The following is a 17,867-nucleotide window of genomic DNA, read 5'->3' on the forward strand; positions in this document are numbered from 1 at the left end:
GAGGACGTGGAGGATGGTGAGCCTTTTACCACATCTACTACAGATATGAGGTTCGTTGCCAGTAAGCAGAAAATTGTGAGTACCATATGTGTGTCCTATTCTGAGTCTACAGAATAGGAAATCAGTCCGTCTTGTTTTTGTAACGGGGGGCCAGAAACCCATCCTTGGCTAAATCAAATGCAGCTTATTATTTGCTTCTTTAGTAGCTTCGCAGTTTCGTTCGCAAAAAAGGTTTGAGGGCTGTGGCAGGAATAGCAGTGGTGCAATTACCAGCTTGGAGGTGCAATTGATGTGGCCATTTGGTCGGCCAGCACATTACCTTCGATGCATGCATGACCAGGGACGCTGCATATTGTCACATGTCTTAGAGACGGGTAAATATTCCACACGAGAGAGTAAAGCTGAATGAAAATACTATTTTTCTGTTTTCTTAAGGATATTAGTGTTTTTACAACACTTAACGACTCCGTGAATATTATCGCTTGTAATTGGGTCCTCCTAAAACTTGACCAAGATAAGGATTTGGTACAAAGAGTGATTTGAATTGAATACGCTCGATTTTGCAGGAACGGCAGAGTAAACATTCACAATGCTCACTACTGATCGTAGGAAATCCTCACTGGCTGCAGCAAAGCAACCACGAACTTCATCATCATCATCCTGGCTACGCCCACTGCAGGGCGAAGACCTCTGCCATACTTCTCCAACTACCCCGGTCATGTGCTAACTGTGGCAATGTTATCCCTGCAAACTTCTTAATCTCATCCCTCCACCCAACTTTGTGCCGCCCCCTGCTACACTTCCATTCTCTTGGAATCCAGTCCGTAATCCTTAAGGAGCACCCTTTATGTTCCCTCCTCGTTACTTGCCCATGCCCCCCATTTCTTTTTCTTGATTTCAACTAAGATGCCATTAACTCGCGTTCGCTCCCTCACCCAATCTGCTCTTTTCTTATCTCTTAACGTTACACGCATCATTCATCTTTCCATAGCTCGTTGCGTCGTCTTCAATTTCAGTCGAACCCTCTTCGTAAGCCTCCAGGTTTCTGCCCCGTAGGTGAATACTGGTAAGACACAGCTGTTGTACACTTTTCTCTTGAGGGATAATGGCAACCTGCTGTTTATGATCTGAGAATGCATGCCAAACGCACCCCAGCCCATTATTATTCTTCTCATTATATCAGTCTCATGATCCGAATCCGCGGTCACTACCTGCCCTAAGTAGATGTATTCCCCCACCACTTCCAGTGCCTCGCTACATATCGTAAACTGCTGTTCTCTTCCGAGACTGTTAAACATTACTTTCGACTTCTGCAGATTAATTTTTAGACCCACCCTTCTGCTTTGCCTCTCCAGGTCAGTGAGCATGCATTCCAATTGGTCTGCTGAATTAATAAGCAAGGCAATATCATCAGCAATTCGCATATTGCTAAGGTATTCTCCATTAACTCTTATCCCGAATTCTTCCCAATCCAGTTCTCTGAATACCTCCTGTAAACACGCTGTGAATAGCAATGGAGATATTGTATCTCCCGGCCTGACGCTCTTCTTTATTGGGATTTTGTTGCTTTCTTTATGGAGGACTACGGTGGCTGTGGAGCCGCTAGAGACATTTCTCAGTATTTTTACATAAGGCTCGTCTACACCCTGATTTCGTAATGCCTGCATGACTGCTTAGGTTTCGACTGAATCAAACGCTTTCTCGTAATCAATGAAAGCTGTACATAAGGGTTGGTTTATTCCGCACATTTCTCTATGACCTGATTGATAGTGTGAATATGGCCTGTTGTTGAGTAGCTTTTACGTAATCCTGCCTGGTCCTTTGGTTCACAATTGATTAAGGTGTTCCTGATTCTATTTGTAATTACCCTAGCAAATAATTTGTAGCCAACGGGCAGTAAGCTGATCGGTCTATAATTTTTCATCTATTTGTAGTCCGCTTTCTTATGGATTAAGGTTACGTTGGCGTTCTTCCAAGATTCCGGTACGCTCGAGGTCATGAAGCATTGCGTATACAGGGTGACCAGTTTTTCTAGAACAATCTGCCCACCATCCTTCAACAAATTTGCTCTAAACTTATCCTCCCCAGCTGCCTTCCCCCTTTGCATAGATCCCAATGCTTTCTTTACTTTTACTTTTCTTTCTTTACTTTTTCCGTCGTTACTTGAGGCATTTCAAATTCATCTAGACTATTCTCTCTTCCATTATCGTCGTGGGTGCCACTGGTACTGTATAAATCTCTATAGAACTCCTCAGCCACTTGCACTATCGTTTCCACATTAGTAATGATATTGCCGGCTTTGTCTTTTAACGCATACATCTGATTCTTGCCTATTCCTTGTTTCTCCTTCACTGGTTTTAGGCTTCCTCCGTTCCCCTGATAATGCTCAATTCTATCCATATTATACTTGCTTATGTCAGCTATCCTACGTTTGTTGATTAACATGGAAAGTTCTACCAGTTCAATTCTAGCTGTGGGGTTAGAGGCTTTCATACATTGGCGTTTCTTAATCAGATCTTTCGTCTCCTGCGATAGTTTACCGGTATCCTGTCTAACGGGGTTACCACCGACTTCTATTGCACACTCCTTAATGATGTCCATTAGAATGTCGTTCATTGCTTCAACACTAAGGTCCTTTGCTTGAGTTAAAGCCAAATGCCTGTTCTTTAGCTCCATCCAGAATTCCTCTATTTTCTTCCTTACCGCTAGCTCCTTTATCGGCTTCTTATGTACCCCTTTCTTCCGTTCCCTTCTCATGTCAAGGCTAATTCGAGGTCTTACCATCCTATGGTCACTGCAGCGCACCTTGCCGAGCACGTCCACATCTTCTATGATGCCAGGGTTAGCGCAGAGTATGAGGTGTATTTCATTTCTAGTCTCGCGGTGCGGGCTCCTCCACGTCCACTTTCGGTTATCCCGCTTGAGGAAGAAGGTATTCATTACCCGCAAATTTTTCCGTTCTGTAAAGTGTACACCTAACTATCCCCTGCTATTCCTATAACCTATGTCATATTCCTCCACTGACTTGTCTCTAGCCTGATTCTTGCCTAATCTGGCATTGAAGTCGCCGATAAATATAGTGTATTTTGTTTTGACGTTACCCATCGACGATTCAACATCTTCATAGAAGCTTTCGACTTCCTCGTCATCATGACTGGATGTAGGCGCATAGACCTGTACGACCCTCAATTTGTACCTCTTATTAAGTTTCACAAGACCTGCCACGCTCTTGTTAGTGCTATAGAATTGCTGTATGTTACCAGCTATGTCCTTATTAAACAGGAATCCGACTCCTAGTTCTCGTCTCTCCGCTAAGCCCCGGTAGCGCAGGATATGCCCGCTTTTTAGCACTGCTTATGCTTCATTTGTCCTCCTAACCTCACTGAGCCCTACTATATCCTAGCATGACGGGGCCCCACCACATTTCTCCTCCACTGCAAAGAACTGGTTAAACTGTAACTTTCCACGGCAGTGGATTGGACGCGAAGGAGAGGTATTTTGGCCGCCGAGATCCCCTGATCTCTTTCCACTGGACCTCTTTTTGTGGGGCTACGTGAAAGATCGCGTTAACGCAGTTGAGCTCACCGATGTCAATGACATGGAGATGAGAATAGTTACCGCCTGTAGAACCATCAACCCAGAAATGCTGCGCAGAGTTGTCGACTCGACGCGAGAGCTGTTCATGTGGTGTGTTGCGGTGGAAGGCAAGCATTTAGAAAATTTTTAAACCGTTGTTTTGTTGGCGATTATCATAATTCTAAGTTGAGTAAGATTTCCTATCACTCTAAAATAATATTTTTTAATGAAGAGTATATTTGAAGCAAATTTCTAAAATGTTTGTACGTTGTCTTTGTATTTAGGCCATGGATTTACACTGTACTTTTTTGTTTTATTCCAACTTCCTCCGAAGTGATGCCGGAATCGGTGCTGTGTGTAACTAAATAAATATGAAGTTGACTACGCTGACACATTTTCATGCTCAGTCGTGAGGACTGCTAGATGCGTTCTAATCTTAAAAAAGTGACATAAGAGAATACGGGCCATTAACCCGCGTTTCCTAAGTGCTGACAATGCAGGGTCGTGAATTCTCTTCACGCATGTGCAAGATGTCCTGGAAACATTATTGGTTAATAATGTTCTGTATGGGCAGCTAACGCTGTTGTTTTATGTTGTTGAGTTGGCATTACTTTCAAACATTCTCCAAAGAAAGCTCCAATATGTAAAAAAAATCAGAGCAGTATCGCTGCACCTGAGTGCATAAGAAGCCTGAAGCGGCGCAGCGTCTTGTCACCCACTCTACTAGCAGTTGCTCAAAGAAACAGGGCTCATCTCACGTAGCCCGCACACTCATTCTTCGGTTTCGCTGGCCAAGAACGGAAACGCTGGCAGAGAACGAAAAGTAATCACCGTCGCATATTACCCCACATTCTTGTCAGACGGAGCACCAACGCAACAGCTGCGTCACACTAGGGAGGGGCCTCGCATGCGTAATTAGTCGGTTTGGGCTGAAATTTCAGACGTGCACATCTCAGGACAGAGGCGCGTGGCAAAAGTTGTAAAAAATAGAATATTCACCAAATCGCACCGCCTCTCAGTTTTCAATATAAACATACATGCTAACTGCAGTAAATTAAAAGTTAGTTATTGAGTTTAAATAAATACTGAGATTACCTCACAATTTTCGACCACCTGCCTGCATAACCTAGGTAGATAAATGGCTTCTGTGTACTCCTCTTCGCATATTTTTTAAAACCCTGAAAGTTTAACTTTGACCACCCTCTATATATACACAAGGTATTTCAGCAAACACTCAAATTTTTTTAAAGGTTGCCTTGGCAGCTAGCTCAATTCTAGTTTATGAGCCCGTCTACTTGAAGCGGCGGACACTGCTTGCACACAAAATTGACATGCAAATTTGACTAATTAACAAGAATTCGCTAATGAACATTTTAGCTAGTTATCTTATGACTCATATTGCAATTTACAATTTCTAGCAATGGACTTCGCAAGGCAGATCCACTTGAAACGAATTCTCAAGACGACATCAGTTTCGAGATATAAATTCTCGAACATTGCGGAGAAATGCATTGGCGTTCTAGTTACTTGTGGGCTCTACTGCATGAAACGTCGTTTTGGTAACAAATTAACTGGAATGCCAATGCATTTGTCCGCATGGTTCGGGAATTCATATCTCGAAACTGGTGTCATCATGAAAATTCGTTCCAAGTTGATCCGCCTTCCAAACTTGAACTCGTGAACTCATGAACTCGAATTGTGATATCTGCCACAGGCAATTCTTAACGATTTTTGAAAGTGTTCGCTGAAACACCCTGTGTATAGTACGTATGTATAAGAATGTAAATTATACTGCCTAACATTTTATTAAAATCGACTAAACAGTTCAAAATTTGATCCTTCAGCCCTGCATTCCTCCAAAAACAAGAGCCTGAGGTTGGAATCTAACATTAGGTGCGCCTATACTGTCACTATAGTCTCATTGCCATAGCAAATTTTCGTTACAAGAGATTTCTGACCGTGCTTTTCTGCCCGCTTTTATGCTACGGAAAGTAGTGACAATAAAATTTTATAGTAGGGCATACTTTGACTGCCCTAAAACCTTCAACTAGGCTTTTTCTCCCCAATGAAATAAACCAACCAAAAGATGTTGCCCTATCATCGCGTACCACGCCTCGAAACTGTCGTGCGTCCCCTAGGGAGTCAGGTCCGTTGTAGATCCTACGTCTCTACTTGCAAAATCGTTTTCAGTGCTGAGAGTAGTTCTCTGTGCTGAGAACATAGTTGAAGAAATCACTTCCTGTCTTTCCTTCTATGTTTCCGTGCCACTCAGCGACCACTGTGTGAACACATTGCACCGACCACAGGTCATAACCCATAGCACTACCTCTTGCGACAATCAAGAAGGCGTCGTAGGATATACCTGGAACTGTTATCGTTAGCTCACCACATGTGACCCATTTATTTTCGTCCTGAATAGGGCGTTCATTTGAAAAAGCGAGGTATGCTTGTTGCACAGTGGTTTATCGTAATAAGTTAGTGAGTACTGCTTCATGACTCATACTCGAAACAACTCAGCAAGGTAGCTGTTGCTACACCAACTTCATCTGAAGTAGCTTGAGAGACAGAAAGAAACTATGCAGGTGAGAATGTTGTCGCAAAACGACGTAGGATTCCGCAAGTTTGCATTTCCTTTATTTTTTGAGCGTTGACTGCAAAATTTTTTCATTGTTCTTTTTTTTTTTCGAGAAGGCATTGATAGCATTTTTTAAGCGTGATACTCTGGATCTAGCTTGAGCGTGAGGAAATTACATCCTTGAAATAAAAGATGAAAACAGCGGCACCGTCGCATGCTCCAAGGCCTTGGCTTAAACTGTATACATTAATTCCTTCGCAATGTGCAGACTGCCAAAGTGCCCCCGCAATAAGCGTAAACACGCACACCTAAAAAATACCAAGAAAGGAGCCCCTCGCCAAATTTTGTCATTCATTTCACGGGCGTCTCTTTTCGCACGCTGATGTGTGCAATTGTGCGCACTTAAGTGCTCGTCGAAATTAGCCACACCCGCCACTTGCTGCAATCACGGACCCTTTCAGAGGACTCTTCGCGTCCGCCTTGCGCTTGCGCGCAACATGACGGGCCTGCTCCAAATGACGTTTCCAGCGGGAATACTATTGTGGACAGTCATTCTGTGGCTCCCGTCGATACTGGCTGTCGCTACCAACGTAGTATTGTTTGTGCTAGCACTTTGGTCTGGATACTGGCTCTTGTGGCACGTTCGCAGGATCCTCTTGAACGAACTGGTCACTCCGGAAGGAAGGAGTGTTCTCATAACCGGTAAGATTATTCACGTTACCTGCGTTGTTTCCGTGAGGCAATTCAAAATAATACAAGTGACTCACTGTAACCGGCCGCTCAAGTCAAGTCGACGACCTAATTCCTCACGAAGGCTGCAGTGGTTTTGCTCTATCTTCATTTGGTGCACGTGCATGCTGAATTACTTACGTTGCGGCAGTCTCGGCTGCTTTCATGCTCGCTTGTACCACTTCTGTACGTGCGTCTCGATTGTATTTGCACTGTGCGCTCGTTTTGAATGTTGAAATCTCCGATGCCTTCAAACCTTTAACCAACACGGTCGTTAGCCTACAGGGTGGCATGCTTTTCGGTAATTTAGCCACAGCGACTTTTAACCTTATTGGCGTCATAAGTTGAATTGCGTTCACTATTACGCGAGACCTGAGACTGTGAACTTAGGCGTCTTTCTTTTTTTTTTTTTTTTGTACATGCAGCATTGAATCTCTTATGTGTAGCTGCAAGGTCGTCAAACTGCTTTATTGCGTTTTTCCACTCTCTCTGTTCAATTTACTATTTCTCTTTACAAGCACGGGTCAATTGACATTGTTCTTCAGCAGCCAATTTTATCATACCTTCCGCTGTTGGTAAAAAATGTGATTATCTTCATTTTATTCTTGCCCTCTCACCAGAAAAAGAAACATCGAAACTCAGCCATCGTCTAACATTTTTGTTACATAGTTCTCTTGGTGTCATCATCTGAAAGGCGTGCTCACTTCGGAACATGCATTCGGCTTCATACCATGGCTATTAGGGGGCTGAAAGGTATCACCCACGCAAAGGCCTCGCCTCTTTGGAAGCGGTCGCACACTCGCCAGATAGTCGCAGTACAGCGCACTTTCATCACGGGAACTAGGCAGAGCACTGACCTTTGGAGCTTTAAGCTGGCTCCTGTGCAGGTATACTTGTGTACCTTAAAACTTTTGGCACACCTGGCTACACAACGTTTCAGCATGCGGAGACTACATCATCACCATCATCAGCCTGGTTACGCCCACTGCAGGGCAAAGGCCTCTCCCATACTTGTCCAACTGCCCCAGTCATGTGCTAATTGTGGCCATGTCGTCCCTGCAAACTTCTTAATCTCATCCGCCCACCTAACTTTCTGCCGCTCCCTGATACGCTTCCCTTCCCTTGGAATCCAGTCCGTAACCCTTAATGACCATCGGTTACCTTCCCTCCTCATTACATGTCCTGCCCATGCCCATTTCTTTTTCTTGATTTCAACTAAGATGTCATTCCCTGCCGTTTGTTCACTCACCCAATCTGCTGTTTTCTTATCCCTTAACGTTACACTCATCATTCTTCTTTCCATAGCTCGTTGCGTCGTCCTCAATTTAAGTAGAACCCTTTTCATAAGCCTCCAGGTTTCTGCCCCGTAGGTGAGTACTGGTAAGACACAGCTATTACAGACTTTTCTCTTGAGGGATGACGGCAACCTGCTGTTCATGATCTGAGAATGCCTGCCAAACGCACCCCAGTCCATTCTTATTCTTTTGATTATTTCCGTCTCATGATCCGGACCCGCGGTCACCACCTGCCCTAAGTAGATGTATTCCCTTACCACTTGCAGTGCCTCGCCACCTATCGTAAACTGCTGTTCTCTTCCGAGACTCTTAAACATTACTTTCGTTTTCTGCAGATTAATTTTTAGACCCACTCTTCTGCTTCGCCTCCCCAGGTCAGTGAGCATGCATTGCAATTGGTCCCCTGAGTTTTAGTAACTCACTTTAGTAAGCAAGGCAATATAATCAGCAAATCGCAAGTTACTATGGTATTCTCCATTAACACTTATCCCCAATTCTTCCCAATCCAGGTCTCTGAATACCTCCTGTAAACACGCTGTGAATAGCATTGGAGAGATCGTATCTCCCGGCCTGACGCCTTTCTTTATTGGGATTTGGTTGCTTTCTTTATGGAGGAGTACGGTGGCTGTGGAGCCGCTATATATATATTTCAGTATATTTACATACGGCTCGTCTACACCCTGATTCCATAATTGCTCCATGACTGCTGAGGTTTCGACAGAATCAAACGCTCTCTCGTGATCAATGAAAGCTATATAAAAGGGTTGGTTATATTCCGCTCATTTCTCTATCACCTGACTGATAGTGTGAATATGGTCTGTTGTTGAGTAGCCTTTACGAAATCCTGCCTGATCCTTTGGTTGACAGAAGTCTAAGGTGTTCTTGATACTATTTACGATTACCTTATTGAATACTTTGAAGGCAACGGACAGTAAGCTTATCGGTATATAATTTTTCAAGTCTTTGGCGTCCCCTTTCTTATGGATTAGGATTATGCTAGCGTTCTTCCAAGATTCCGGTACGCTCGAAGGCATGAGGCATTGCGTATACAGGGTGGCCAGTTTCTCTAGAGCAATCTGCCCACCATCCTTCAAGAAATATGCTGTTACCTGATCCTCCCCAGCTGCCTTCCCCCTTTGCATAGCTCCCAAGGCTTTCTTGGGAGCATTTCTCCCAAGGCGGAGACTACAGAAAAACTGAAACATCTGCTGTGATTCAAGCATACCGCCAGATATATTCGGGTGTCAATAGTGCGCTAGTGACTGCGTGGTCTCGGCATTCGAGCATTATTACAGTTTCCGCATTGGAAATACGTTAGTACGAAGGCGTACAAGTTGAAAATTTCAAGATTTTTTCAATTGTATGCGTGGTTTAACTACATTGTTTTTACGCACAGATCGCGAAGAAGGTTGGCTGCAGATGCGGTGGAAGGGCCGGTTAAGTTTGTCGCGAGAATACAATAAATATTTGACAGTCCGGAGAGCCGACTTCTCACGTCCCAAAGTTTTCGTAACGAGAATCAATTGATATGACATTTTGCCAGAATATAGGGATACACAGTCCCGCTTCACGAGCGTCAAAGAACAGATTTCAAGCACTGGCATTTGTCGCAACAGCCAGAATTACTTCCCTATAGCTAGTGTTTCCTTATTAAGGTTTGCTAGTATTATAAAAAAGAATACAGAAGAGCTATAAGCTGAAAATGAACATATTAATTCTTATGTTCTGAAATTTCCTTAAGTTTTATGAAGAAACATTAGACCTTGTAAGGCATCGAGGGCGAGTATGGCCCATATCCGTCGTCGCACAGCACTCGGTGTGCAAGCCACCAGCGCATTGAGTTATTTACTTTTGTTTCACGTTTCTTGTAAAGTTTAACTGTCTACATCTCAACCGTTTCATTTTGCATCCCTGTTTCAGTACAGTCTTGTATACAAAAGTCTTGTGTCTTCATCACTAGAAATGTCCAGCTCCGATGAGCCGGCGTTGCCCAGAGAAGAGGTTCGTTCCCGTTACAACCGGCGAACAGCGACGTTCTTTTGTTCTTTGCTATTCGGTTCACAGCGGCGCAATAACGATAAAACCGCCGCGTTTGCTGAGTGTCTATGGTATTGTGCTGCTGATCACGATGTCGATGGTTCAATTTCCGGTCGCGACGGCCTCATTTCTGCGTGCCAAACGCAAAAACGAATTTTTTTGCTCGTGCTTTAGATATAGATGGTCGTTAAACACTCCTAAATGGCCAAAATTAATTGTGAACCCTCCACTATGGTGTTTGTTGTACCCATAGGTCGGCAAACTCACTCATGAGTCGACTCACTCAGACTCATACTGATCCACGAGTCTGAGTCTGAATTTGTCCGGCTGAGTAGAAATTTCGCGAGTCTGAGTTCGGCAATGGGCCCAGCTGAATTAAGTATTGGTAGGTCTCAGTCCGAGAGAGCCTTAAGGAAAAAAATTAATTTTGGAACTGAGTCTGAGTTAGTTCTGATAATTCTGACGACCTATGGTTATACCCCAAGTGTTGCTTCGGAACCCCTTGAAAGAATGAATGACAACCGTAGAGTGATTCTTCAGCCGATCGGGGTAACAATGAAACTCTTCAATAGCTTTGTTCAGCCTAATATGTGATTCATGGCTTCACCTTTGGAACCGCATAGTAAAGCTCGGAGTTGGCGCGTAGGGCTGTCGGATTACGTGCTTCGGGTCCCGACATAATTCATTATTTTTCGACAGTGCCATGACCAGTCACGCTACGGCACGCTCCTCTAAAAGAAACTAAGATTTCATCTGCTGCAATGAACATGATCTCTTTATATTGGCCAATCTTATTTTGTGGCTGGTGTGTCATGTAGTTTCTTCGAAAATGCATATAAGTATTCAGGTCCATGGTACTGTTCTGACTGCAGGCTGTGACACTGGGTTTGGACATCTCTTGGCTATCCGGCTAGCAGCTGACGGCTTCCGTGTCTACGCTGGCTGCCTCAGTACCTCCAGTGACGGAGCCGCGATCCTCAAACAAATTCCCAACGTGTGCGTCTTACAACTGGACGTAACGAAGGAGGATGACATCGAAGAAGCCTACGTGGCCATCACCTCAGACGGCAGTAATACGGGTGAGGGACTACAGGCTGCTAAGAACGATAAGGAGACCAAGGGGTCCGATGGTTGTTACGCTCGCCACCATATGACGTTTATAATACCAAGGAAAGCACAGGAGAAATAATTTCTTGTTTTGAATAATAATAATAAGGCAAAGGGATATAACAGTGGACCAAAAGACAACATGTCCTCGGTGGGAGCCAAACAAGGTGGTGTGAGTTCTCTGCGGAGGCCTCACCTCATGCGGGCGTGGCAAGTTGCCTTTTCCTCCACTCGCTAAAGATTTCTACGCTAGAATTAAAAATAGCAAATAAGATATATTCTTGGCTTTTTAATTGTTGGCTCCGCATATGCTGCTAAAGTATTCGCACGATGGGAAACCGAGCTAAAAAAAAAAAGAAGCCAACCACGAGAAAAGCGGATGACGTCACCTCGCCTTTCATTCTTCCTGTTTTATTTTTTTATCCCTGGTTTTTATCCCGCACTCGTGCCATATCATGCCCTTCACCATTTGGTTGCAAATTAGTCCTTCGTCTGGACAATGCAACCAATTTGTTTCGTTTTCTTCTGTTCATTTTTTTTTCTCGTGTCATTCAGTGCACCGAACGCCCGATATAAGCTTTGACATGTTCGCGGCGACGTAGGAACCAGTGAAAACGGACGAAACACATTGTAAATTGAATACAATCACGGTGTGATTCTAGCCTGCAGGCGTCTTTCGCATACGCTTTGTAATTCTGAAAGCCTCTGCTTTATTCTGGCACAGTTGCAGTTATCCAACAGACTGTGTATTGGGCGGTTCGTTCTCACGGCTGAACGACCAGAACGACCGGGAAGCACGCATTGAGAGCGTGAACAGGTCGACCTTAGGACTTCTGTACTGACTTCGAATGATTACCAGTGCTGATTAACTTCGTATTAGTATGCTGAAATACAATCAATTTATTCAGGTTAATATAATTATTGTTATTTGATATAGCTATATGAATAAAGGGAAAATCAGACATCCACCCGATCGTAGCAATTGCTACGAAGGAAACCCAAACGGGTTCCTCGAAAGAAAGGCCTCCTAGTTGAAGAAAAATTCGTCCTGGTCCGGGACGAATTTTTCTTCAACTAGGAGGCCTTTCTTTCGAGGAACCCGTTTGGGTTTCCTTCGTAGCAATTGCTACGATCGGGTGGATGTCTGATTTTCCCTTTATTCATTACTTCTCTCCACCTTGCGGGTTTCCGCAGAACTACTACGTCGATATAGCTATATTATTATTATTATTATTATTATTATTATTATTATTATTATTATTATTATTATTATTATTATTATTATTATTATTATTATTATTATTGTAGAGATCAAAGCTAGCCTAGCATCACTGCCAGTTTCGCACGAGAAAGTTGACTCGCTCTTGCTGCTTAAGGCAGAATTCACGACGCCGTCTAAGACTGTCGGAGAACTGGAAGCATCAGTCACGTTTATGTCAAACCAATATGGCTCGGCACTTGAGCAGGTTAAAGCTAGCACAGAACTTGCTGCAGCACACGAGGCGGAAATTGGCGCATTGAAAGCGACGGTGCAAGCACAGGCAGAGGAACTACAAGCTCTGCGTGGAGTTCGAAACGAAAATGAGCAATATAGCAGAAAATGAAATCTGGAGATTGAAGCACTGCAACAAGAAGAACATGAGAACTTGAAGGAAAAACTGGCTGACCTTGCGAATAAGCTTGAACTGAACTTTTCGATCTCAGACATTGAAGCAGCCCATCGGCTGCCTAGCAAAAAAGATAACCAAACTGTGCTTATCCGTTTCTCGACAGTATCAGTGAAAGAGGCGCGGTTTGAGGCGCGTAAGAAACTGCGACAGTTATGTGTGACAGATTCAGACCTGAACGTTTTCTTCAACGACAATCTAACCAAGATGAATACGGACCTGTTCCGGCGCACGCGCATGGCAACGAAAGAAAAAGTATTCAAGTACTGCTGGTTGAAAGGTGGAAAACTCTACGCAAAAAAAGACTCAAATGCCTCTCTCATTCGTGTGAACCAGGAAGCTTGGCATAGCATGGCAAGAACTTTATTTTAGTCCAGAGAAACTAGGGTCTGAGGGCACAAGCCCCCAGGCTAAGTCGGTGGCTCCGCCCACGTAGGCACCGGTAGGCCAAAGGCTTTCCCGATGTCGCCAGCTCTCCGGACAGCCAGGAGTTGATCTTGGAGGACTTCGCTGGATATGCGCCGACTCCAGTCCTCCTCACTGTTGAGATCCGAAGCCCTTTGGTTGGGGCACAGCCAGAACATATGATCAAATAGACACGGAGTGGGTCCACAACTTTTACATTCCGCGGGAAAATCCTGGTCAATTTTGTTAAGCACAATAGGTGTGGGATAAGATTTAGTTTGAACCATTCTTAATGTGACGTCCTGAGCTCGGTTGAACTTCTGATTGGGGGGGAGGAAAAAACCTCCTGCCGTCCCTATGATGTGATGTGATCTCGTGAAAAGTAGTAAGTGGGTCTTTGCAGGAGCCGCAGTCATCCTGGAGCAGTTCCTGTGCGCAGCATGTGAGATCCCGCACAGCAGAGTCAGCTTGCTCGTTAGGATTGCAACCATTGGGGCTGACCGAGTGGCCCTGATGAGCCGGAAACCAGACTAGGTGTGAGCTATCCAGTTGGTCGTAATTATGAGTATTAATACTGTGTATAAGTAACTTGTGTGCTTCCATTGAGACGAAGCCGGCTGAGTCATTCCTAATACCTGTACGGGAATCGGAGAAAATCGTGGAGCCTCTCCTCATTGTAATTGCAAGTGCTATGCTTGCTTCTTCGGCGGCATGAATGGAGCTCGTTCTTAGTGACGCCGCGCTTATTAATTTACCGCTCTCATCGGCCACGGCGATAGCGTAGCGATTTCCCGATCCATAACTAGTTGCATCGACAAAAGGAGCTGAGCTGTGTTGTTGGTGAAGTTTACCCAGAATGCATTTGGCCCTGGCGTCCCTTCTGCCCTTGTTGTAGACAGGATGAATATTTCTAGGTATGGAGTCTACAACTAATTGTGTCTCCACCTCCTTGGATATTTTGAACTTATAGATGTCTCCTCCTCGAGGCAGTATTCCGACTTCATCTAGAATTTTGCACCCTGGCTTAGTGTTGGAGAGTCTTGCAATTTGTGACATCGAATGTGCCTCAATGAGCTCATCTATAGTGTTATGAAGTCCTAACTTGTTGAGGAGTTCGGTACTCGTTCGGTGCGGGAGTCCCAGAGCCCTTTTGAGTCCGGAGCGTATAAGTGCGTTTAGCTTAGCCATCTCTCCTTTCCCCCAGTTCAGGTATGATGCAATGTACGTCACATGACTGATGAAAAATGCATGATATGCTCTGATGAGATTGTCCTCCTTGAGGCCTGCATTTCGATTTGAGAAGCTGATATTAAAAGAATTGCTTAAGCGGAATGGCAGCTACTTTCCGTGAGTTATCTGATTTCACTTCTTTCAAGAAACTGTTTGGGCGCACGTCACCACGCGATTTTACACTTGTGAACATAAACATTAGGAGTCTACATAAATACAGGCAGAAATTAAAAGTGCTAGCTGAATCTTTGCTTGATTTTGTAGATGCTGCTCTGGTCACAGAAATCAACGTGTCAGAATATTTCCTACATATGTTCTCGTTAAATGGATACAGGTGTTGCAGCATAACACGGATAACCGTAGAGGCGGCGGCACTGCTATATTTGTAAATTCAAAATATGACCCTTCACTGGTAGACTTTACGTTCAGACATGCGGAATGCCTCGCCGTAAAGGTTCATTGTGTAAATTATGAACTGTTATTGTTAGTGATATACCGGCCCCCAAGTAATAGTGCTACTCGTTTTGTGTTGGAACTGGAAGAAGCAGTGAAGATTTGGTCATCAGTGGATGAAGTTTGCCTGGCAGGGGATTTCAATATTAGGATCCTATGTCCAACAAACACCTTAGTATCAGATTATTTAGCCGTTTTGGCATCTTATGGTTTCAAGTCAACGTTGATTGCCCCGACAAGAGAGGAAATTTTGAATGGCCGTTTTGTAACGTCTTGATTAGACCATATTGCGGTTCGAGCGCCTAATCATTCGCTCACTTCTTGTGTTATGACTCATAGATTATCTGACCACTATGCTGTTGCTTGCCGTGTATCTCTAAGTGTGTCGTTCGTTGGCACGCAGTATTCAAGGGATAAGGTAAAAACCACGTCAGAATTTCAGATTAAGTTTGTGGATCAAAAGAAACTTGACAGTCTCATTATGAATTTTACCTGCTCCTCTTTGATTGACGGTAGGCCCCCAGACCAAGTGTACGATAGCTTTTGTGAGCGTCTAGCACATTTCGAACGGTACTGCACATTTTTCAGGAATAAAAAGTGCAGGAAAAGCTATCCATGAATTAATTCCGATATTATGCAAGCCATATCTCACAGAGATTGGCTTCGTAAAAAAAGCAAATGCACCCTTAACAATAAAGACCTACAATTAGAATATAAGATTGCAAGAAATAAAGTAGCTGCTCTTCTCCGCGCTGCAAAACGTCGCTTTTTCTTACACAAATTTAATCAGTCGTCCAAAAGTGCTAGAAAAACTTGGTCGTGGATAAACCATCTCAGAGGGAAATCCAAGACTGTAAAATCTGTCATAGAACATTTTCCTGGAAACCCTGTCGAAACAGCTGACTTGTTCAATCATTACTTCAGTCAGGCTTCAACAGAGGCGCTATCTAAGCCTCGGCAACACGTGACGCTTGGTGATTCTTTGACAGCATCTGCATTTTTACCTCAGCTTTCGAAATCTTACCTTGCCCGGATCATTTTCAGTTTTCGAACGAATAAACCACCTGGAGTAGATGGAATAACTGTAAGCTTGCTGAGAAGAAACTTTGAGGCGCTTTCAGATATGGTGGTTTTCATGTTAAATGGTTTCCTAGATAATGGAACTATGCCACAAAATCTAAAAACTGCTTGAGTTAGACCACTCCATAAGGCAGGAAATAAATCTCTTATTGAAAACTACCGGCCTATATCCATTTTGCCCGCATTATCTCAGGTTATAGAAAAACTTTTGCTTAAAGTTATGACTTTTTTATTCAAAAGTTTTGAATTTTGTCTGACCGACAATTTGGTTTTGTGCAAGGCCGAGGTACAATTTCGCTCCTGGAAGAACTTGCTGATGATTTGTATTCTGCTTTTGAAAGCAATGTCTTTAACTGTGCTTTGTTTCTCGACGCATCCAAAGCCTTTGATTCAGTTTTCTATGGCATATTACTTCGCAAATTATATCTTACTGGTTTTAGGGGCCCCTTTTATACTCTACTTCAAAACTATCACACCGACAGGTCACAAGTGGTTGTTATAGGTACCAAATACTATAGCAGCAACTTATCCCTTGGTGTTGGTGTCCCTCAAGGGTCAATTTTATCGCCTCTCCTCTTTAACATAATTGTGAACGATTTCATTTCAGTAATCCCAAATGGTAAAGTGTATCAGTATGCGGATGATATCATCCTTCTAACAAAGCATGTTAATTAGGAAAAGGCTGTTGCAATCTGCAGCAATCGGTGCATGAAGCTATGGTCTGGCTTTTTAAAAACAAACTTACCGTCAATCAAAAAAGACAAAAATTATATGCTTCAAAAATCCCCTGAATATTGGAATCATGGTCATTCCAGTGTATCTTCATACCCAAGACTGCTTATCCTGTAAGTGTACTCTTGTTGAAAACACCAACTCAATTAAGTATCTCGGCATTCATTTCGATAGCGACTTGTCGTGGCATATTCATGGGGCACATGTATGCTCCAAACTAAGATTTGTTGCATGTTTACTCTTCAACATTAAAATTTTGGTGCCGTTTCCGACTAAAAAAAATATTGCACATTCCCTTGCACACAGCACATTAAGGTATGATATAACGGTTTTTGCTTTCTGCTCCCAACGTTGGCAGGATAAATTTGATAACCTCTTAAAAATATACTAAAAAGTGTGGCGTATAATCGCGTAACACCATCAAACAAAGGTATTTTTCATGATCTCGGTTTACCGTCCTTTCAATCTTTATTCATTTCTACGGTTGTGCTGCGCCCTTTCTGGACGGATGAATTTAAGCATCCGCGCGCCTCCCCGCGACCGCTGCGCAAAGAAATGCACGTTAATATATGCACGTTAATAATGCACGTTAAGATACGCACGTTAACCGCGCGTATCTACTAGATAAGGAGCCGCTAGACGCTGCGTGTGTGTCCGCAAGATATTTCATAACTTGTCAGACGACTATTTTTCTGTCGACTCTCGGGCTAAATTGAAGAGTCTATTGCACATGTTGTAATACAGATGTATGTACTTGTTTTCCTGTTGTTTGTCGCAGTTTAATTGTGATTACTCTATGCTTTTGTTTCGATGCCTTGTAAACCTGATGTACCTTTATCACTCTCATTTGTTTTCTTTTTCTTTGTTGGTATCAAATTTGTGCATGTATACTGCAACCACATCGCTTAGCTGACGATGGCGGGCCACGTCACACAAGTCCCCATTGGCTTAGCTGGGCCCGTCTTACTGTACTCATTTTCT

At 43.5% G+C, this 17,867-nt stretch overlaps 1 protein-coding gene across 1 annotated transcript in view; it reads left to right on the forward strand.

The window, feature by feature from the left end:
• Positions 1 to 6,617: 6,617 nt before the first annotated feature.
• LOC142566852 (retinol dehydrogenase 5-like) overlaps positions 6,618 to 17,867 on the forward strand; it is a 38,785-nt gene continuing 27,535 nt past the window's right edge. Inside the window, exons 1-2 of the mRNA XM_075677753.1 lie at positions 6,618 to 6,853; positions 11,085 to 11,291. Of these exons, the coding sequence (XP_075533868.1) occupies positions 6,649 to 6,853; positions 11,085 to 11,291 (412 nt within the window). The 5' untranslated portion in view covers positions 6,618 to 6,648. The remainder of the gene's footprint in view (positions 6,854 to 11,084; positions 11,292 to 17,867) is intronic.

The sequence above is a fragment of the Dermacentor variabilis genome, unplaced genomic scaffold (assembly GCF_050947875.1).
Source record: "Dermacentor variabilis isolate Ectoservices unplaced genomic scaffold, ASM5094787v1 scaffold_13, whole genome shotgun sequence".
NCBI lineage: Eukaryota > Metazoa > Arthropoda > Arachnida > Ixodida > Ixodidae > Dermacentor > Dermacentor variabilis.